Below are 21,523 nucleotides of genomic sequence, written 5' to 3' on the forward strand. Positions count from 1 at the left end.
TTATCAGTTTAATTAAATTATAACTATGATAATTTAAAAGTTTGTAATAAGTTGTATGTTACTTCTAAAATATTACGATATTATTCATATAATAATAAAATAATTCATAATATAAATTTATATTCGTATTCTCTTTAAATCATCATATTCTATTTCAATGAAGATCATTGTGCTTAATTTTTAAGCATAAATAAAATCATTTTATTTATTTGATTTAAAATATTTTGTTCAGAATGGATAAAATAAAAGGAAATAATTGAGGATCTTGAATAAGAATCGTTTTCTGTTAGATTTAAAAAAAGAGTATTCTTATTGAACAAAACAGTAATGATCTCCATCTTTTATTTTTTTATTTTATTTTTTTTTTTAAATAAATATATTTTTAGATATATAAAACTCTTGGTATAAAATTTATAACTCTTAAGAGTATGCTTTAAACTTATCGAAAATTTCGATTATATAGATATATGTAACGGTAATTAACACGGATAACTATAATTTGACTAACGGCAACGTTCGACAAAGCGAGCGACTAAATGATTACAAAAACATTTACACATAACTGAACGTATAACAGCTCATAAAAATAAGAATAGAAAATTAGAGTTGATACGCTTCATAAATATGAAGCATTTTGTTTAATTGCAATTTTTATTTACTTGATATTATATATGTCTGAACATTATTTGTTCGAATAAATATAAAAATATACAATAAATAATTATAACTATTCTCGAAGTTATGATATCAGAGTCAAATATGATTTATATAGTATTTATATCGTAAATTTATTCCTAACATATTTTATTTTTGTTATTTAATTAATATTATGACCGAATCGCTAAATTGTATCAAAAATGATTCGGTTCAAAAATCGAATTACAAAAATTAATTGACATTAAAACATTAATACTAATCAATTATTTACTTCAAAATTATTTCATAAAAAATAGTATGTTATAAAATAAATGTTACGTTTTATTTTTAAATAATTTAAACTGTACTTTGACATTAATAAGTATATATAATTTAAATATTATTGAAGATAGAGATTAAAAAAAAGATTAAAAAAAAAATTAAGAAAAAATTTTATAAAATAAAATATATTAATTAGTTTTATTAATTAGTTTTTATATCATTAACATATATGCAATTACCTTGATACGATGCGTTGTACTGTTTAAAAATTTTTTAGCAACGATGTCGTTAATTTGTGTAATAATCGTTCTTGTTGCGATTATGGAAAATAATCGTTGCGTGCTTTCCCAATAGCTGCTTTGTTAGTAGCAATGAAATTGTTAATATCAAAAAGCGTTTCACGAATTATGTATTCACACACTGAACAAATTTTTCACCATTGAACTCTATACACTGTCGATAAATAGATAATGATACAGTGTATTTTCTCTTTTCCAAGACTGAAAAACTGTTAAGTAGCAATTACTGTTTTAAAAACCATAAAAATTAACTTTATGTATTCTCCAGTTTATTTCATTGAAAAAATTAAAGTAGTGCAGATTTCAATCTATGATAAGTACTTTGTATTACTTGCATTGAGGTTAGGTTTTGCATTAAGTACAAAAATGATGTAAACTTTTAGATAATATTGATAACAAACCCTATGATTTGTTAATGCCAATCATTTTTTGTCATTCAATTGTATATATTTTCTTTCCATTTTTTGCATATAAATATAAATTAATAAAATCATAATTCCAATATTCAATGATTTAATAATAATTGATTAAAATCAAATTTTATTTTGTTTTGTCAAATTTTATATAATTTATCAAATTACGTTATCGAAAAATCATCTCATATCATTTTCATTTGTTGATAAAACGCATAATCGTTAAACTGTTGAAAAATTTATAAATTCTCTTTTTTAAAACACTTCCACCGTATTAACCGACTTGCGTTTGTAAAAAATTTTCGTTACACCAAAAAGCGCACACAAATATGTTGGATTTGACCTCTTGCAATGGCGAACTTCGTCTCCTCGTTTCTTCACTATAATGAATGATGTTTATTGCTCTTTCTCAAAGATAGAATTCGAGCAGTTTTTCAACATTCGTAAGAAAAGCTTTGAAATAATTGAGACGACAAGTAGATATCTGTCTTCTTTTGAACTTGTCATTCAACGATGGTATGTTGACACTTAACCTAAGCGCGTCGAAAAATGCCGAACGCACCACCTTCGTCTTAAAAATATTTGTCGCTTTTAACCTTGAAAATGCAAGTTTTAACATCAAACTTAAACTTTACATTAAGTACACGGTAAGTAACGAACGTCGACGATCTTCGATATCGTTTCCGCCGTGAAAAATGATTCGTCACCAAAAACTTTTTCGCCAACGATTATTCCATTTTTGCAAATATGTTAATCACACTCTTTACACCGGACGGATAAATAAACCACGAAATAAAGATATTTTATTAAATAGCCGAGGCTATGGTGCCGCGTTATAGGCCATGAAGCGGCCGGCACGCAAGAAACCGGTGGCAGTTTCAAGAAGCGTACACCCCCGATCGCACATCCTTCTTGGAGCTCTGGCGAGAGCCAACTGCTCCATGCATTTGTATGCCAACATTCAAGGCGGTTCTACAAGTGACCAGCTGATTGAATAAACGATCTAGACGTTTGATACACACACGATTCAATTATCAGGTTTTCTATATAAACATGATTTTTATAATTAAGTATAAATTGATCAATTTCAAATATATATATTATTAGAAAAACAATTATGACAATTGAAAAATTAAACAGAAAAAGAGTAAACGGAAAAGAGGTCTTACTGTGATCATATCTCTTTCTCGTCTTTAATATAATCGCCACTTCATATTACCAAATTTTTAGATGTATTGGAAGAGGGCACCACTGACTGCAAACGATGTATGAACATTTGATTATCAATATAGTTTTTTAACAAATATTTGCCATAAATAAAAAAAAGATAAAGCGAAGATAACTGTTTAACAATTTAATCATCTAATTTAATTAAATTAAATGAATAAATTCTATCTAATAAAAAAAAAGATTTTATATAATGTGTTATAAAATGCAAATGTGTACAATAAATATATTTTAGAATTTATTTTATTAAAATAAATAATTTTAAAATATATTAAGAATAGACATTTTGACAAGATAAGAAAGTAATATTTTTCATTTAAATTAATTATACTGTTTCTTATATTTGCAAATGAAATTAATTTTTTAACTATATAAACAATAAAGAAAAATTTCTATTTATTTCAATATCTTAAATTTTTATTATATTTTTAATAATTTTGTCTATTATGGAAAAATTATACAATTACAAAAGATAAAATTAAAAAATTAAAAATGAGTTAAAATAATAAGATTTGATATTTTTGATAATAATAAGGTAAAATGAAAAAATAAAATCATCAATTATTCTGAAGTTTATATTTTGTATATTAGCATATTGATAACGAAATGTCATAAATATTACATCAGAAAACTGTATGAAATCGTACATATTGCACAATATATATGTACGTGGAATAACCGCACTCGTGTCAATTTGCTGTGATGTTCACGATTGTAATTTTACACAGTATAATAGTAACAATGTAATGTATTCTTTATTGTTTGTAATACCTTAATCTAATATTTATTTAAGAAATACTTTAAATTTTCATGTATAATAAATTAATATAATTAATTAATTAAACAAATTAATAATTTATAATTTTTTTATAGACTAATATATTATAAGTAAAAATGTGTGGAATTTGGGCTCTTTTTGGATTAAATGTATCATCCTTAACTAATATTTGTAATAATTTTGAAAAAATTGCACATCGTGGTCCAGAAGCATTTAAACTTGAATTTGATTATGCAATTAAGGTATAAATTAATTTTATGAAAAAATTTTCAAATAATTATATTTTTATTAATATACTATATTAAATAAATTTTTATATTGTTCATTTGTAGAATGGTTATTTTGGATTTCATAGATTAGCAATTGTGGATAATCTTTATGGTATGCAACCAATGAGACTTCATCAATATCCACATTTATTTTTATTATGTAATGGTGAAATTTATAACTGTAAAAAAGTAATAATAATATTTCTCATTATTTATTTAAAAATAATTTTAATTTCATTTAATCATTTTACTTATTATAACAAATTGAAATTTATAGCTTGGTCTAGAATATGGATTTACATATACCACTCAATGTGATGTCGAGGTGATAATTCATTTATATGCACATCTTGGTATTGAAAATGTGACCAGGATGCTTGATGGAGTTTTTGCATTTTGTTTAATGGATATTAAAAATAAAAGAATTCTTATAGGTAGAGATCCCTATGGTATTAGGCCTCTTTTCAAATTAAGTTCTGATGATGGACAATTAGCAATTTGTTCAGAAAGCAAGGTATTAAATTAAATGATTTATTTTTATATGAAATAAATGTATATAATATTGATTTTTAATATTTAGGGACTTATAGAAATAATTAAACATATAACTTCAAAATTAACATTAAAACCATTTCCACCAGGATATTATGAAGAATATGAAATTTTAAATGATGGTAGAACAAAATTATTAAAAAGCATAAACTATTATCAACCTGGAGACAAACCTTATTTTCAAGCTTTTGTTCCTTATAATAGTTTGTTGAAAATATATTTATTATGTAATATAGTATTTATAAGTTTTAAATGTATGAAATAATATAATAAATTATATTGCAGGTTTGATTAATGCAGATATACATGGAAATATAAGAAAATTACTTTCAACTGCTGTTCAGAAAAGATTAATGTCTGATAGAGAAATTGGTTGTTTATTATCAGGAGGCTTAGATTCAAGTTTAATTGCTGCTTTACTTGTAAAACATGCAAAAGATGCAAATTTATCATATAAAATAAAAAGTTTTGCAATTGGTATGGGGGATAGTCCAGATATTATTGCAGCTAGACAGGTTAAATAATAATTTTATATTATGATCCAATATTTTTATTAATAATTAAATATAATGATATTTATTAGGTTGCAGAATATATAGGAACTGAACATCATGAAATAATCTTTTTTCAAAATGATGTAATTGATATTTTAGACAAACTTATTTATCAGTTAGAGACTTGTGATATTACTACAATTCGAGCTTCTATTGGGTAAATTATATTTTACTAGTGAAATATTTTATAATTATAATAATTTTATAAATAATAATTAACATAATAAATTTTATAAATAAATAATAATTAATATAAATAAATAATAATAAATAGTAATTATAGTAAATTAATATAATATAATTATAGTAAATATTAATTTTATTTTCATAGTATGTATCTTATCTCAAGATATATCAAACAGAATACAGCAACAACTGTGATATTTAGTGGAGAAGGTGCTGATGAATTAGCACAAGGATACATTTATTTTAGGGATGCACCAAATCCAATAGAAGCTCATAATGAATCTGTACGATTATTAAAAGATATATATTTATATGATGGTTTGAGAGCAGATAGAACAACTAGTGCATTTAGTTTAGAATTACGAGTTCCATTTTTAGATATTCAATTCACAAATTATTATTTATCATTGGATCCTGCTTCTAGACAACCTCAAGGTATGATATTATAAAAAAAAGCTAAAAAGATTAAGATTAATAAATTAAAATATAAGTTCGATATAGGAGGAATTGAAAAATACTTATTAAGATCTGCTTTTAATGATACAAATCTTTTACCATCAAATATATTATGGAGGCATAAAGAAGCTTTTAGCGATGGTGTAACATCAATTAAGAAATCGCTTTTTCATGTTATACATGATATTGTAAATGCTTGTATATCAGATGAAGAATTACAAAAAGCTCATTCAAAATTTCCACATTGTACTCCAAAAACGAAAGAAGCTCTTTATTATAGGTATAATATTTACATATATATATTGTTCTATTAGTTTATAAATTATTTTATAAATTAATATTAAATATTAGTATTTAAAAAATATATTAACATTTCAGAAAAATTTTTGAGAAATATTATAAAGGGCAAGCTGAAAATTTTGTACCATATTTTTGGATGCCACGGTGGGTAAAAGGAATTTCTGATCCATCTGCAAGATTTATTATACATTATGCAGCAGATGTAAAAAATAATCAAAAAGAAAATGAAAAGAGATTAAAAATATAAAAACTTATATATATAAATTTCTAATTACTTTATAAAAAAAGAGTATAAAATAATTTGTAAAAAAAATTGTACATATATTATTTATTATAATACAATAAATATTTTAATAATAAGATGTTTGTGTAAATATATGTTTATTTTATTTTTATTAATTCTTGTATTGTTATTAGAAATAATATCATTCTAGAAAATAATTATAAAAAATATAAATATTGTAACAAAAAATGTAGAACTTATGATTTTACCCCTGGTGGGACTCGAACCCACAATCCCCGGTTTAGGAGACCGATGCCTTATCCATTAGGCCACAGGGGCTGTTGTGTAAATTTTCTTATATCTTTAAATTATTATACAAAAAATTAGAAATAATTAAAAATTATATTAATAAATATATATTATACAAATATTATTTTTTAACAATATTTATATTTATTATTGTAAATACATATATCATAAAATAATAAGAAATCAATAATATAAATATTATTACTAAATTCCAAGATGGTGACATGTATTTTATAGTAAAATCACTGTATATTTTTTTTCAATTTTAGAATGCAATTTAATTAAATAGTTGCAATTTAAATTGGATTAATGAAAATATTTTTTAAAGTAAGTTGGAATATATGTAATATTCTGTTTATTTTTAAAAATAAATTAAATTTTAATGAAATTAAATATTCATAATAAATGTATAGTTAGAAATGAAAAATATTATATATTTATAAATTCTATTTATTTTTTTAAATTTTATAGATGATGTCAACAAGATATATTTCATTTATATCTGGAATAATAATAGCCTCGTTAACTTGGACTTTTAGTTTATATCTTTATTCGAGACTATCTCAAAATACTAACACTGTCAATCCAACAATGATAGTATTAGAAAATTCAAAATTAGGAAAAGAATTCGAATTTTATCGTAAAATATACACTAATAAAGATTTAAGATTACATAATAATTTAATTATTCATCATAATAAAGAAAATACAATAGATAAAAATATTTATAATTTAAAAGGAAATAATTTTAAAAATAATGACAAAATGTTACAACAATTAAAATCTATATCAATGAAATCTGCTGTTACATTAGAACAAGGTATATTAAAAAATTAATATTTACTTTAATTTCTCAATATATTATGTTTTAATATTATTATTTATTAAATATTAATATCAAATAAAATTGTTTTTATTAAAATTTTATTTAATTTTAAAAAAATCAACCTAATTTCATTGAAGATTTATTTATAGATTTAGATGAACTGGGAATGATTAAAAATTTGGATGATCAACGAAAACGAGATGAAGGATATAAAAATTACTCTTTTAATATATTAGTGTCAGATAATATTGGATTACATAGAGAATTACCAGATACAAGACACAAATTATGTGAAATACAAAAGTATTCTTCTAAGTTATCAAATGCTAGTATTGTTATATGTTTTTATAATGAACATTATATGACACTTTTAAGATCTTTACATTCCATTATTGATAGAACTCCTACAAATCTTTTACATGAAATTATTTTAGTAAATGATTGGAGTGATAGCAAAATTTTACATGAAAAAATTAAAATATATATTGCTAATAATTTTAATGGTAAAGTGAAATATTTTAAAACTGAAAAACGAGAAGGTTTAATCAGAGCAAGAATATTTGGTGCAAGAAAAGCAACAGGAGAGATTTTAATTTTCCTAGATAGTCATATAGAAGTAAATAGGCAATGGATAGAGCCTCTTCTTTCACGAATTGTTTATTCAAAAACTATTACTGCTATGCCAGTTATTGATATTATTAATCCAGATACATTTCAATATACTGGTAGTCCTTTGGTAAGAGGTGGTTTTAATTGGGGATTACATTTTAAGTGGGATAATGTACCAATTGGTACATTTGTGCATGATGAAGATTTTGTAAAGCCTATAAAGTAAGAATACATATATATGTATATATATATTAGATTTATTTAAATTTATAATAATTTTCTGTTATGTACATGTTAGTAATTGTTACTAAATAGATCTCCAACAATGGCTGGAGGTTTGTTTGCAATGAATCGAGAATATTTTACAAAATTAGGAGAATATGATGCTGGTATGGATATCTGGGGTGGTGAAAATCTTGAAATATCATTTAGAGTAAGTTAATAATTATTTAATCATATATTGTTTAGTTTAATAATAATTTGTAATATTTTTCTTTCAGATTTGGATGTGTGGAGGAAGTATTGAATTAATACCATGTTCAAGAGTTGGACATGTATTTAGAAAAAGAAGACCATATGGAGCATATGATCAACATGATACAATGTTAAAAAATTCATTACGTGTAGCACATGTTTGGCTAGATGAATATAAAGATTACTTTTTACAAAATATTAAAAAAATTGATTATGGCGACATTACAGAAAGAATAAATTTGCGAAAGAGATTGGCATGTAAAAATTTTGCATGGTACTTAAAAGTAGTATATCCTGAATTAACTTTACCAGATGATAATAAAAATAAATTAAAAGATAAATGGGCAAAAATTGAACAGAAACCAATACAACCTTGGCATTCTAAAAAAAGAAATTATACTGATCAGTATCAGATTAGATTATCTAATTCAACATTATGTATTCAAAGTGAGAAAGATATTAAAACAAAAGGTTCCAAACTTATTTTAGCACCATGTTTAAGAATTAAATCCCAGGTAACCAAATATAAATAATAATATTCTTTAAAACTATTTTAATTTAAATTGATATTATTAATACATTTTTAAAATTTATTTCAATTTTTAGATGTGGTATGAGACTGATAAAAGAGAATTGGTACTTGGTCAAATGCTTTGTATGGAAGGAGCTGAGAAAATTCCAAAACTTGGAAAATGCCATGAAATGGGAGGCAATCAAGAATGGCATCATAAAAAAACTGTATTTATAAGTTTCATTTAATCTGTTTCCTAATATTTATAATTAATTTACATATATATTACATATATTGAGTAATCATATCTTGTTTAGAATAATACACCTATATATAATATGGCAGCTGGTACATGCTTGGGAATATTGCGAGGAGCAAAAGGTATTCAAATTATAATGGATTTATGTACTAAATCAAATACAAGTTCAATATCCTGGGATTTGGTACACTTTAAAATTCTTTTGAAAGAAATTAGGTGACATCAAATAAAATAAATGTAGTTATAAAAACAAATTAAAAGAACAGCTCTCTAGAACAAATAAAAATAAGAAAGAATTAAACTCATGAATTTTTATGGACATTTGTGATAAAGTAAATTATTATTAAAATTTTAGAATTTTTATATTGTTTTTATACTATTTTACATTATAAGAATAAAATGGTATATGATTATTAATCAAAATGTATAAAAATAATGAATGAATTTCTTTTTAAAAAATTTTAAATATATTTTTTTAGTTAATTTTAAATATATATTTTCAAAGTAATGTAAAATTCATTATAATTAATACTTTTTAATTAAGAAAAGAAATTAATTTCTTTTAAAGTAATATATATTAAAAATAAATAATATATTAAAGTATAAATATTTCTATTTGTATATATTCATATCTTTGTATTCATTCTTTACAAAATAAATGAAATTGTTTTATATATATATTTGTTTTTATTATTTTATTATATAAATATAATTTATAATTTTGAATAATATAATATTTATTTATAATAATTTAAATATTTTTAATTCAAATTCATATTAAATTATATAAACATTATAATATACATATATAATATGTAGCAACCATTATGTTACATGAATCTAAATGATCAATATCAAAAAACTTAAATATAATATAATATAGATATGAATATTGATATTGAAATTTAAGAAAAAATTTTTTATTTTTGTTGATTTCATTTTAATAATTAAATTAATAATTCATACATAAAAATTTTTTTTCACAGTCGGTATTTCAGAATACGAAATATAAAATCCTATAAAATCAGATATCTATTCTGTATATTATCTATGATTAAATGTATAAAATATGATAGACGTGTATAATTATCTTATATATCAATAATAATTAGTAATAATTAGTGTTTAGTGTTTAAGATATATTAAATATATTAATTCTTTTTAAAGAGATTAATTATTATTGAAAGAAAAAAGATAAATTAATTTATATATAATCTATATAAAATTTTATTGAAATACAATGATTAATAGTATAATTAAATTGAAGATATTGTGATAAAAGTAAAAATAAAAACAATAATTAAAAGTCAAAAATTATTCAAATCAAGAATATTTGGTTATAATATTTGAAACTTATTCAAAAATGACAACTTCAAAAGAATTAAATTTAGCTAGAAAGAGTCTTGTAGCCTCGCTTGGTGAAAATGCAAAAATGTAAAATATATATTTTAAATTTAAAGATGAAATAAAAATTATAAATTTAAAATATTTTAGTTATAAATAAAATATTATAATTCAGAATTTCTAATAATATTATAATTGTTCCAATTTTTTATTTATTTTATTATTAATTTTTTATTTATTTAAAAAAAAATAATTTTCAAATATTATTTAAAGAATTTTATTTTGTTGACAGATACTTTGAAAAGATGAAACTTTGGTTTCAGATGAAGGTATTAATGTTATTATAAAACTTAATATTTTAAAAATTTATAACATTATTATTATATTATTAACATTTTCATTTATTAAATATCATAATTTTAGACAACGAAAGAAGAATTTGATTGTGAAGCACGAAATATTATGACAGAAGATCAAGTTCATCTTCATAATGAATTTCTTCTTTGTTTATTTAATAAAGTTAGAGGTTTAGCTGCTGCAACACCTACACGAAAATTAGATCGAGATAAAGCTATAAAAGAAAAGAGATTAAGATTAAAACGTAAATATAAAACTGATAAATCAAATTTTGAGGTATATAAAATAATTAATTTTTATATAATTAATTGGATATATAAATTATAATTTTTTTATATCTATTTTATATTTAGCCTGCAGATATGTATGTTGAAGTCTTAAGTCAAACTTCATCACCTGTTGGGGATGAGCCTATTGGAGCCAATCGTTCTAGTGCTCAAGAACTTGTTCTGCCAGATAGAACTTTTGTTTTAGCAAGATTAATGTTAGCAGCATGGGAAAATAATATGGATGGAGCAGAAGAAAATACTGCACATATAGTTATTGCAGCTACACAGATTTTTTTAAAAAATATACTTACAGCAATATTTACAAGAAGAAAAGGATATGCTATTAGAGATAGTTCATTTATTTATAATATTGGAGAACCAGTACCTAGTTCATGGAAAAGAAATTCTACTCATATATTAAAATCATCAGATTATACTGCAACAGAAATAATAGATCCTTATGGTCAAGTTCCTATGATAAAACCAAATATTGAAGAAGCAGAACAAGCTACAGCTTTTGCTTATGCATGTTCTCCACAAATTATTCCACCTTCATTAAAACCTGTTAATACAGCTGATTTACAATATACATTAAAGGTAAGAAAAAATTATAATTATTAAAATACTTAAATACTTACTTAGATATATATATGATATTTAATATTTTATAGTTTTATTATCTTTTTATTTTATATAGATCTATAAAAATCTTGTTAGCAATCATACTATATATGCAACTAATATGGAACGTTTATTTACATATTCTACACATCCAACATGGGAAGACCTTGAAGCTAAGAAATTATCATGTCATCAATATATAACATAAATGGCTTGTTTTTCTTATATAAATAGATTACACTTTAAAATAATTATTTAAAATATGTATAAATTAAAGATTTAGATTTATAATATTTTTTAATAAAATATACTTTGTTAATAAAATGAATTGTAAATTAATTTAAAATATATAATTATATCTTTTTAATATTTTTTCTTTTCACAAATTTTATGTTATTTTTTTAACTAAATATTTTTTTATTATTTTATTATTAACATAATATACTATGGATTGAAAAATATAATTAAATATATATTTGTCTAGAGATTAAAAATATATAGAAATTTATTATATTATGTAATATGAATGAAAATTGAGTTTGTTTTATATAGTTTTATTTTCAATTATTTATATTCTTATAAAGTTTAAAATATTTAATCTTAAAAGTGATATGAGAAATTTTTCACATTATTTTTATTTACATTCTAATTTGAAATTTTCCAGCTTTAGTAATATATTTAACACCTTTGAATGGTTTATATTTTTCTCCATACATATCTAATCGATTAACTTTTAAACCAGAGACTGCCAATTGGTTGATTGTAAAATGAACCTAAAATAAAATAATTTTTAACTTTATCTATATAATAATAATATAAAATATCCATATAAAATATCCATACATTAATGGCAGGATTAGATTCCATTGTACTGGCAGAATTTTGAACAGTGATCTAAAAAATTATTTTTTTGTAATTTTTGCATATTTTTTTTTAAATTTTAAAAGATTAACTTGTAATTTTATTATTATTGTTATACCGAGCCTCTTAAATTAGGTAGTTTAGAAACATCTATTCTTCCAATATCCCATAATAGTATTTTGCTAACAGGGTCAAATGAATATTTTCCTTGGTTTGGAGTCAGTGTACAATTTAAAACTATTTTTGGCATAGGAATTTCTAATGTTACATTTTCTACCTAAAATACTTATAATGTCTTAAATTTATATTAATTTTCATGTTTTAACATAGAAATAAAATATAATATATATACAGTTCTGCCAATGGTTTGTTTTGGTCCAACAGTTATATCTAATCTGCCACCTCCTAATTCTTTGAGGCTTATATTATGCCTTACATATATTGGAATTGCCACAATACTTTGTGATCCTATATGATAAGAAAGAAGACGAAAATTACCATCTGGTGGAATAAAAGAAAGTATTCGTTCAGACTGGAAAAAAAATTTTTTGTTAATAGATTAATACGTTTAAATATTTACTTATTCTTACCTCCCATCGTTTGAATCTAACACAAGGATGAAAACTAACATCATCAAATAATCTAGGATTCATGAAGGAAAGTGTTAAATCTGGCATACCACTTAATTTTATACAACAGTCAATCTATAATTTAAACAATATATTGCAAATATTCTTATCAATATAATTCTTATCTTATATATCTTATCATATTAATATTAATAATATTAGACAAAAAACATACATAGCCTTGAATTTCTGCAAATACAGTTGCACCAGTTCTATCAATAATAGCATCAACTTCTTCCACAACATCAAAGTATGCTTCATTATTTGTATATTTAACACCAGTACGTCTCCATGGAACATTAGATAATTGTCCACTTGGTAATGTTGCACTAACACTATATATTTATATATATATATATATATATATAGAATTAAATAGATATATAGAATTAATTTATAATTTTTATATTTTCATTCAAATATATTTAGTTAACATACTTAGATTTTCCTGTAACAGTATTTGCAATAGTTCTTAATATATTTGGTGGTTTAATAAGTTCTTTCAAAATATTAGATTCTGTGGCTAATGGAAAGCCATTGTCCAACATTTCATCCAATAATTCATAGACAACCACATAATTTTCTTTTATAATAGTTTCTGTACATTCACTAAAATAATCTTCAAAAGTATCTACTACTCTATGTAAAAATTCTATTACAAATAATGGTGGAACTAATACAAAAATGTAAAATAAAAATAATATTTAGAATAGAATTTGTAATTAATATAATTTATTATTTATATTTTAATAAATACCTTCTGTCATACATACTGCAACAAAAAACATATTACAACGATATATACTAATAAGATAATGATGAGGTGTAGCTATTACAGGTGGTGTATCTTCAGGAGATAAAACTCTTCTTTGTTGATCAAAAAAATAGTCACATAATGATCGTGCCACTGCACTTTTCCAATGCTTTTCCATAAAAACATCTCTAAGAATAATATTAATAAATATTATTAATATTTAATTTTATTTAAATTAGAATTAAAAATATTAAAATAAAAAATTAAAAATATAAAATATTTCTTAAATATAAATAAAAACTTTAGATATTATACAATAAACATATATTATATATTATGACAAAATCATATGCAGACATTTTAACCAAATATCTCCTATTAAATATTAAATACACATTTTTCTTTTGATTCATGCTTACCCTGATGAATTAATAATAAAAAGACTATGTATCATTTTTTATAAGAAAGTATTTTACACAAACCAATATTTAAAATTATTTGTCAACTTTATTTTGATATTTTACATATACTTGACATATGGTTCTGTATTTACAAATTAATACTAACACATGCATCATGAACCTACATTTATAAGCTGCATGCTGCACGTAACAAAAAGATAGCTAGATACACAGAAAGATATTTTTATCAGTGAAATCTTGATATGAATAAAATACATAATAATCAATTAGTATAATAAATAAATATAACGTTTAAAAATTAATTAAAAATAAACTAATTATAATTTTTATAAAATTTCGTTACGTATCATTGATTATCTTTCATTTTAAATTTGTACTTTCATTATTATTAATTCGATAATGGAAGAAATTACAAAGAATTGGAAAGATATAGAAAATGATGGTAATTTATTATATATATGTTATATATTATTTATATTCGTTTAATTATAAAATTGAAAATATTTTTTTAAATTGATATTTTTTCAGATTTTTTTAAACAATTTTTTAATGATGAATCCAAAAAGAATGATATTAATCAAATACTATCAGTAGCACAACAAATAAATAAATTAGGACAAGGTAAATAAAAAAATTATCTTATACAGTGTTATAATATATACAATATTACAATATATTTTTTTGCCATAGCTATTGAAATCTTAAACACAGAATTACAAAAGCAAGTATTAGCCAATCATGAAGATTTATTATCACAAGCAACTTGGGTAGAAAAATTAGAAAGTGTGCTTTCAATAATGCAATTACATGTTCAGGTATGCAAGTAATATAAATGCATTCTTAAATATGAAGAAAAATATAAATTATTTTGAATGAAAAATATATTTTATTTAATTATTATTAATTATTATACATATATTTATTATTGATATAGATAGTAATAAAAATGAACATTTATATTCTAGAGTCTTTTGTCAGCTGTAGAACGTTTACGCGGAAAAATTATTGATCCTTTCAATAGAATTGAGACTCAGACAGTTGTCTTAGCAAGACTTCATGAAACTTCTGATTTGTTACGAAGAGTAGCCAGAATGCAACATTTATCAAAACGTTTATGTTCTCAAATGACAAATAACATGCAAGGTCCAGATATTATAAAAGCTGCAAATAGTCTTCATGAACTTGGTATTAATTTATTTATAATTTTTATTTCATGACATTGCAAAATATATTGTTTATAAGAGAAATATAATAATTTAAATTTATAGAACATTTGATGATGGATACAGATCTAAATGGATTAGATGTAATTGCTGATGATCAACAAGTTGTAAAATCTCATAGAACAACAGTACAGAGAATAGCAACTCATACTTTATCCCAAGGATTACAAACAATGGATAGAACTAAAGTATATAAGTATATATTTTATATTATTTAGATATTATTATCTTTTATAATTATTAATTATAATTTGCAACAAATAGGTTAGTACAGCTGTACAAGTATTTCAAAATCTGAGAATTGTAAATGGAGCTATAGATAATGTTATAGATACTGCCTTATCTGAAATTGAAAAAATTGCTACAGAATCATTAGATGTAACTTTAACAACAAATCAAGATCTTGGAAAAAGAGCAGCACCTGGACGAGCTGCTATTCCTTCTCCAGGATCTTCTGGAAATTTACGTACTCGAATTTGGGAAAATCTTGAAAGATTTTTTCAAGATACTCTTTACACACATTGTTTACAAGTAATTAATAAACATTTATTTTACGTTTTTTTGAATTCTACTTGACTATAGAGAATATTATATTTTTATTTGTATTGTTACAATGCATTATCAGTTATATCATGTATATTATTATTTTAGATTGAATTATTGCAAAGAATATTATTAGAACATCATACAAGAGGATTAGATGAATTATCACAAAAGTTTTGGAATAGTGTGAATTGTCTACTCTCAAAAGTATTAATTGAACGTACACAAGGTAAATCATATTAATCTATATAACAATATTAATCATATTAATGAAAAATTTATCTTATTTATATTTTAAGGATCATCATTTGTAAAACAAGCATTAGAAGGCGAATATCCAAAATTTTTAAGAATATTTCTTGATTTAAGGAAACGTTTAAAAGAGCGATCACAGAGTATTGGTATTTACAAAATTAAGTAAATAAAAATATTTAATTAGATTTATTATTTAACTTATTTTATGTAATGCAAATAATACATTTATATTTTTTTAGTCATGATATATTATTACCATTTGAAAATGCATATTTATCTCGATCAGTATCACGTTTATTAGATCCAGTACACACTATGTTTTCTGGAGAAGGATTGCCAACACAAGATGAAATTGATAGTCTTATAAGAACAATAACAAAGTAACTTAAAATAATACATATATTCAGATTCAATTATAATTTAACTTAATAAATAATCACACTTTGTAATTATTATAACTATTATATTATATCAATATTAATATCAAACTTCATTACAGTGAATTAAGTGTGTCATTAGTTGATGATGGTCTTTCAACAGTAGTTGCTCGTAATGTAGGAAAAGCTATAAGATTGTTTTGCTTAAAATGTGAACAAGGATTACTCGTGGGTGGAGAAGCTAGTCAAGTAATCGATTCTCCAACCACTGTTCAGCAGACAAATGTATCTCTTGCAAACCTGCTTTATTATCTTTCTAGTCAAATAACTCGTGTAATAGCAAATTTATCTGGTCTCCCATCTGAAGGAAGTTCAATAATTTCTATAGCTCTTAAAGAAATAGATTTATTAACAAAAAATATATTATCGCCATTATTGGCTTCTATTAATGATGCGATTGAAAGTATTATTTTAACTATGCATGATGATGCAGAATTTCGAGAGTAAGTGAATATGTTATCATTTCAAAGAAAATTTTGAAATGATTAATTAATAATCAATTTAAATATATATATATATATTTCTTTTATACAGTCCAAGTAGCCCATTAGGCAAGGAAATTAATTGCTCGCTTTATATGCGTGAATTGCAAGGATTTATTTTACGTTCTGTAAATACATTTCTTATTCCATATAAAAATCAAACAGTAGTTGCTGAATGGTAATTAAAAAGATTATTATAATTATATTATTATATTATATTATATTTTAAATATAATAGAAAAATTGTTTTTTTAGTTGTAAATCTGTTGCTTCGCGTTGTATTGAACTTTTTGTAAGACATGCTTGTTTATTAAGACCATTAACTGATTTTGGAAAAGCTAAACTCATTGTTGATTTTAGCCAGGTATGTTAAAATATATAGAATTATATATTATATTTAAATTTAAATTTTTTTTATTTTTTTATTTTTAGATAGAAGTAGCTGTTGCTTTATTATGTAGAGGAGGACAATTGGGATCATCAGAACAACAACAATATAGAACATTGCGAGCATTAAAAGCATTGCTTCCACTTAATGCTGATGAAATTGTACAAAAGGTTTTAGAAGGAGAAGGAGATTGTGGTGTACCTCCTTCTCTTGTTCTTTTACATTTATTTTCTATTGCTCCATCTGAATTAGAATCTCCACATCAGGTATGAAAATATAAATATATATATTTTTATTATTAATTTTTAATGAATTACCTTGAATTTTAAATGTTTTTAATCATTATTAATTCATTGATTGTTATTAATACAGAGCACAGGTTGGTCTATAAGCCGTTTATCTCAGTGGATGGATAAGCATCCAAATGAAAGAGATCGATTAGCTTTTTGTAGTGGATCATTGGAACGTTATCAATTAACAGTTAGACAACAGAATCTTCCAACATTCCATCCATTATTTCCATTAATGAAAAAATTAGTCAAATTAAATGAACATCAAAATTTGTGAAATTTATACTATATAAAAAATACATATATGTATTTTAATTTTCTATATTCATAAAAAATAATATTACTTATAAATAATTTATTAGTGAAATTGAAAAAAAATACTAAAAAAAAATTATATATAAAAATTTTAAATAAATACAATTGTATTTTCAATGATGTATTAATTTTTGAATGCAAATTGTTTTAGATACATAAACTCCTATAATTAATGTAATGCTTAAAAACATAAACCAATTTATTTTATATTTTTTTGGACCAATATATGCTGCTGGCATACCAATATCATTATTTTTTTCTTGAATCTATATTAATAAAATATATATAAAATATATATAAAATATTAATAAAATATGTATGTTAATATTTATTTTGAATGTATTACTAAATAGTATTTTATAATACCTTACCTTTTTAGAAAGTATTTTTATTTGTACAAGTTCTTTTTTTAAAGAATTAAGAGTTTTTTGAGTCCTTTTAAGTTCTTGCTTGTAATTAAATATTTGTTTTTTAGTTAAATATATATTTTCATTATTTGCTTTTAACAAACTGTTTTTAATGTACTGAAAACTAGAACCAATAATAGCAATTTGTTTAGATACTATACCTAATGAAATTACACCATCGTATAATCTGAAAAATATATAAAATATACAATCAAATTTTTATTATTAATCTTTAAAAATTATAGTATTATGAAGTAAATAACGTACGTATAAGGTAACGATTTATTGATAATACCAATACTTTGTATACTCCATTTTTTCCTATGAAATTTATGAAGACATTCCATAAATTGAATTCTATGTACTTTAATATCCATTCCTAAATGATATAAATCGTTTTCAGTTAACGTTAAAAATTCTGTAAGTTTTATTCCTTGAAAAATATAAGTATATTGTTCTAAACCCATTCCATGTAAAATTGTAAATATATCAAAATCTACAGTTTGATTGTTTATGTTAATTAACGATGGAAACATATCTTTCCAATTACACATTTTAGATATTTGATAAGTAGGTATCGTTTCTGCTTCATCAAAGTTTAGTAATGATGATATCTATAATAGTATTTCATAAAAATATTGTATTTTACAATAAGATATCATATTTTAACTTACTTTATCATATCCTTTCATAGAAGCTATATCATTTGCAGTTAAATCATTGAAGTCAGTTAATGTGATATCCGCTCTATTTTCTATTAATATTTTGACTATTTCTGGTTTATTAGCTATTGTTGCATACATCAATGCCTATAAAAAATAAATTTATAATTTTATTGTTATACTATAATGTAATATGGTTACAAAAGATTGCTATGATTGCTAAAAGAATTTACAGTTTGTTTTCTATTGTCATATGCATTAATATTTTTTACATATTTAATTAATTCTATTACAAATTTTAATTCTTGTGACATACAAGCATACATTAGAGGTGTTTGTCTGTAAAATATTAAATAATTATAAAAATGATTAAAACATCAATAATATAATTATCTGGAAAATGATACTTAAACAATACCTTTGTTTATTGCTTGCATTTACATTAGCACCTGCTTCAATTAATATTGTTAAACATTTTATACGTTGCTCTATTGTTCCTTTATTAGAACTGCATAATGCCATTAATGGTGTATAACCATCTAAAATTTTATATTATTATTACATCATATGAAGTAATAAAAAATGTATTCAAATTGAAAATATAAAAACCTTTGTGTTTATTAACATCAGCCTTATTGTTTACAAGATATTTAATAACATCTAATTGTGCACTAGATGTAGCATACAAAAGTGGAGTCCATCCATTGTATAAAAATTTATTTATATCATATGCTATATATAATTGCATAAAAAATATATTTAAAAAATATATTCAAAATATATTAAAAATATATTTCATATTAAAATATTTTAAATTATTATAACAATATTTATATATGTATTTTATATATATATATGTGTAATTTAATTGTATAATTTATAATATTTAAAATAATGTAATATTTAAAATATTATCTTACATTCAAGATATTCATTAATAATTTCTAATTGACCCATTGTACATGCATTCATTATACGATATTCAATAACTTGTTCCTCATCAATATCCATATTTTTATATTGATGAAATATTTCGTTTTTCAACTTTTTTGTATATAAGTATAATTGTTTTGTTGCAAGATATGTAATACAAAATAAAATATTAATATTTTTTATTTATTAAATAAAATTTTATTTCAGATTAACACAACATTAATTATTGTTATAGATAAATATTAAAATACTAATTAAAATTTATACATCTTTTCAGAAAAAAAAATCATTATTTTTTATTTTGCTATCAAAAATTTGAATAATTCTTATATATTATTTATTATTTTATTAATACTATAATGATATATAATTATAATATTATAATATATAAGGTTATATATTTTTAATTTAACTATACAGTCTTAATTATATGTTCAAAAATGATTTAAATTTTATGTACATGAAATACTATTAAATATGAAATATATTATTATTGATAATCGAATGTCACATTTAGTTGATTTCGATAGATTTAACATTCAAAAAAAAGATACTCTTTACATTGATCAAAAGTATCACACCTCTAACACTGAATATCTATGAAAATAAATATACTTCGATTTTATTTGATCTTGTGGCTCTTTGATATTCAATTTAGCAATAATGCTATATATAATTTATATTAATCATTTTATATCAATTTAATTTTTAATATATGATGAAAATAAATTTAGAATTCGAATTTTTATTATATTTTTATATTGTAATTTTCTCCGATTCGATGAAATATATATGTTTATAATATTATATACTTTCATCGAAAATGAGTGAAAAAATTATACAATGCAATACATGTATAATATGGCAAGATATGTTACATATTTATATTAATTAGCTGAGTTTTTTTATATTATTTATGTCTAACATAATTATTTAATGACACAATTATTAAAATCTAAAATAAAAATTTTTAAATATATATAATTTATTATTATATTTTATATATAAATTACACAGAAGATAAATAGATTTTCATGAAAATAAGTAATTGATTTTATTATTATTCTTAAATTTTAAAAATGAAAAAAATATATATAATATACAAATATTTTATATAAATATATAAATAGCTATAATATCTAAATAATAATGTTTAAATTAATTAATT

General features: G+C 21.8%; 7 protein-coding genes and 1 non-coding gene across 14 annotated transcripts in view; 4 read left to right on the forward strand and 4 right to left on the reverse strand.

Moving 5' to 3' along the window:
* Nucleotides 1-2,575, reverse strand: part of LOC107999690 (serine-rich adhesin for platelets-like) — a 97,900-nt gene extending 95,325 nt beyond the window's left edge. The window contains exon 1 of the mRNA XM_062076732.1: nt 1,974-2,575. The gene's annotated coding sequence lies outside the window, so the exon portion shown is untranslated. The remainder of the gene's footprint in view (nt 1-1,973) is intronic.
* Nucleotides 2,576-2,869: 294 nt separating this feature from the next.
* On the forward strand, nt 2,870-6,312 carry LOC107999638 (asparagine synthetase [glutamine-hydrolyzing]). 4 transcript variants are annotated; one of them, XM_062076736.1, is made up of 10 exons: nt 2,870-2,896; nt 3,731-3,877; nt 3,968-4,093; nt 4,182-4,418; nt 4,485-4,659; nt 4,742-4,971; nt 5,040-5,167; nt 5,342-5,631; nt 5,698-5,932; nt 6,031-6,312. In XM_062076736.1, exons 2-10 carry the CDS (start codon nt 3,752-3,754, stop codon nt 6,197-6,199), a joined length of 1,716 nt encoding a protein of 571 aa, XP_061932720.1. In that variant the 5' UTR covers nt 2,870-2,896; nt 3,731-3,751; the 3' UTR covers nt 6,200-6,312. The 4 variants fall into 4 exon arrangements, with proteins under 4 accessions (XP_061932720.1, XP_061932719.1, XP_016915085.1 ...); XM_062076735.1 differs by lacking the exon at nt 2,870-2,896 and adding an exon at nt 2,950-3,159; XM_017059595.3 differs by lacking the exon at nt 2,870-2,896 and adding an exon at nt 3,394-3,600.
* A 129-nt stretch (nt 6,313-6,441) lies between these two features.
* Nucleotides 6,442-6,514, reverse strand: Trnar-ccu (transfer RNA arginine (anticodon CCU)). Its single transcript has one exon. It is a non-coding gene; the product is annotated as a tRNA-Arg (tRNA).
* A 170-nt stretch (nt 6,515-6,684) lies between these two features.
* LOC107999641 (polypeptide N-acetylgalactosaminyltransferase 35A) lies at nt 6,685-9,841 on the forward strand. The gene is made up of 7 exons (XM_017059599.3): nt 6,685-6,811; nt 6,956-7,304; nt 7,460-8,141; nt 8,235-8,352; nt 8,420-8,908; nt 9,000-9,131; nt 9,222-9,841. Exons 1-7 carry the CDS (start codon nt 6,794-6,796, stop codon nt 9,381-9,383), a joined length of 1,950 nt encoding a protein of 649 aa, XP_016915088.1. The 5' UTR covers nt 6,685-6,793; the 3' UTR covers nt 9,384-9,841.
* A 372-nt stretch (nt 9,842-10,213) lies between these two features.
* LOC107999716 (transcriptional adapter 1-like) lies at nt 10,214-12,078 on the forward strand. Its single transcript, XM_017059715.3, has 5 exons — nt 10,214-10,597; nt 10,800-10,836; nt 10,931-11,140; nt 11,218-11,730; nt 11,831-12,078. The coding sequence occupies exons 1-5, from the start codon at nt 10,527-10,529 to the stop codon at nt 11,960-11,962; spliced, it is 963 nt and encodes a 320-aa protein (XP_016915204.1). The 5' UTR covers nt 10,214-10,526; the 3' UTR covers nt 11,963-12,078.
* Nucleotides 10,888-14,606, reverse strand: LOC107999715 (AP-3 complex subunit mu-1). 2 transcript variants are annotated; one of them, XM_017059714.3, is made up of 11 exons: nt 14,418-14,606; nt 14,002-14,186; nt 13,683-13,917; nt 13,420-13,579; nt 13,206-13,319; nt 12,968-13,147; nt 12,734-12,892; nt 12,598-12,648; nt 12,397-12,527; nt 11,772-11,927; nt 10,888-11,695 (listed from the first exon to the last, which is right to left on the reverse strand). In XM_017059714.3, exons 1-10 carry the CDS (start codon nt 14,450-14,452, stop codon nt 11,885-11,887), a joined length of 1,293 nt encoding a protein of 430 aa, XP_016915203.1. In that variant the 5' UTR covers nt 14,453-14,606; the 3' UTR covers nt 10,888-11,695; nt 11,772-11,884. The 2 variants fall into 2 exon arrangements, with proteins under 2 accessions (XP_016915203.1, XP_061932722.1); XM_062076738.1 differs by lacking the exons at nt 10,888-11,695; nt 11,772-11,927 and having other exon boundaries at nt 12,293-12,527; nt 14,418-14,559.
* Nucleotides 14,607-14,724: 118 nt separating this feature from the next.
* LOC107999631 (conserved oligomeric Golgi complex subunit 5) lies at nt 14,725-18,470 on the forward strand. The gene is made up of 14 exons (XM_028667585.2): nt 14,725-14,862; nt 14,949-15,041; nt 15,111-15,235; nt 15,386-15,605; nt 15,689-15,831; nt 15,908-16,174; nt 16,295-16,415; nt 16,486-16,603; nt 16,681-16,821; nt 16,941-17,321; nt 17,413-17,538; nt 17,616-17,724; nt 17,793-18,014; nt 18,121-18,470. The coding sequence occupies exons 1-14, from the start codon at nt 14,820-14,822 to the stop codon at nt 18,313-18,315; spliced, it is 2,304 nt and encodes a 767-aa protein (XP_028523386.2). The 5' UTR covers nt 14,725-14,819; the 3' UTR covers nt 18,316-18,470.
* On the reverse strand, nt 17,451-21,323 carry LOC107999714 (ankyrin repeat, SAM and basic leucine zipper domain-containing protein 1). Of its 3 annotated transcripts, none has more exons than XR_009830371.1 (10): nt 20,937-21,323; nt 20,343-20,466; nt 20,032-20,154; nt 19,841-19,961; nt 19,656-19,761; nt 19,435-19,569; nt 19,028-19,374; nt 18,725-18,947; nt 18,066-18,619; nt 17,451-17,991 (listed from the first exon to the last, which is right to left on the reverse strand). XR_009830371.1 is itself a non-coding variant. In XM_062076737.1 (8 exons), the coding sequence occupies exons 1-8, from the start codon at nt 20,431-20,433 to the stop codon at nt 18,467-18,469; spliced, it is 1,299 nt and encodes a 432-aa protein (XP_061932721.1). In that variant the 5' UTR covers nt 20,434-21,323; the 3' UTR covers nt 17,451-18,466. The 3 variants fall into 3 exon arrangements, 1 of the variants encoding a protein (XP_061932721.1); XR_009830370.1 differs by having other exon boundaries at nt 20,816-21,323; XM_062076737.1 differs by having other exon boundaries at nt 17,451-18,619; nt 20,343-21,323.
* Between the last annotated feature and the right edge of the window lie 200 nt (nt 21,324-21,523).

Source organism: Apis cerana, linkage group LG6 (genome assembly GCF_029169275.1).
Source record: "Apis cerana isolate GH-2021 linkage group LG6, AcerK_1.0, whole genome shotgun sequence".
Taxonomy (NCBI): Eukaryota; Metazoa; Arthropoda; class Insecta; order Hymenoptera; family Apidae; genus Apis; species Apis cerana.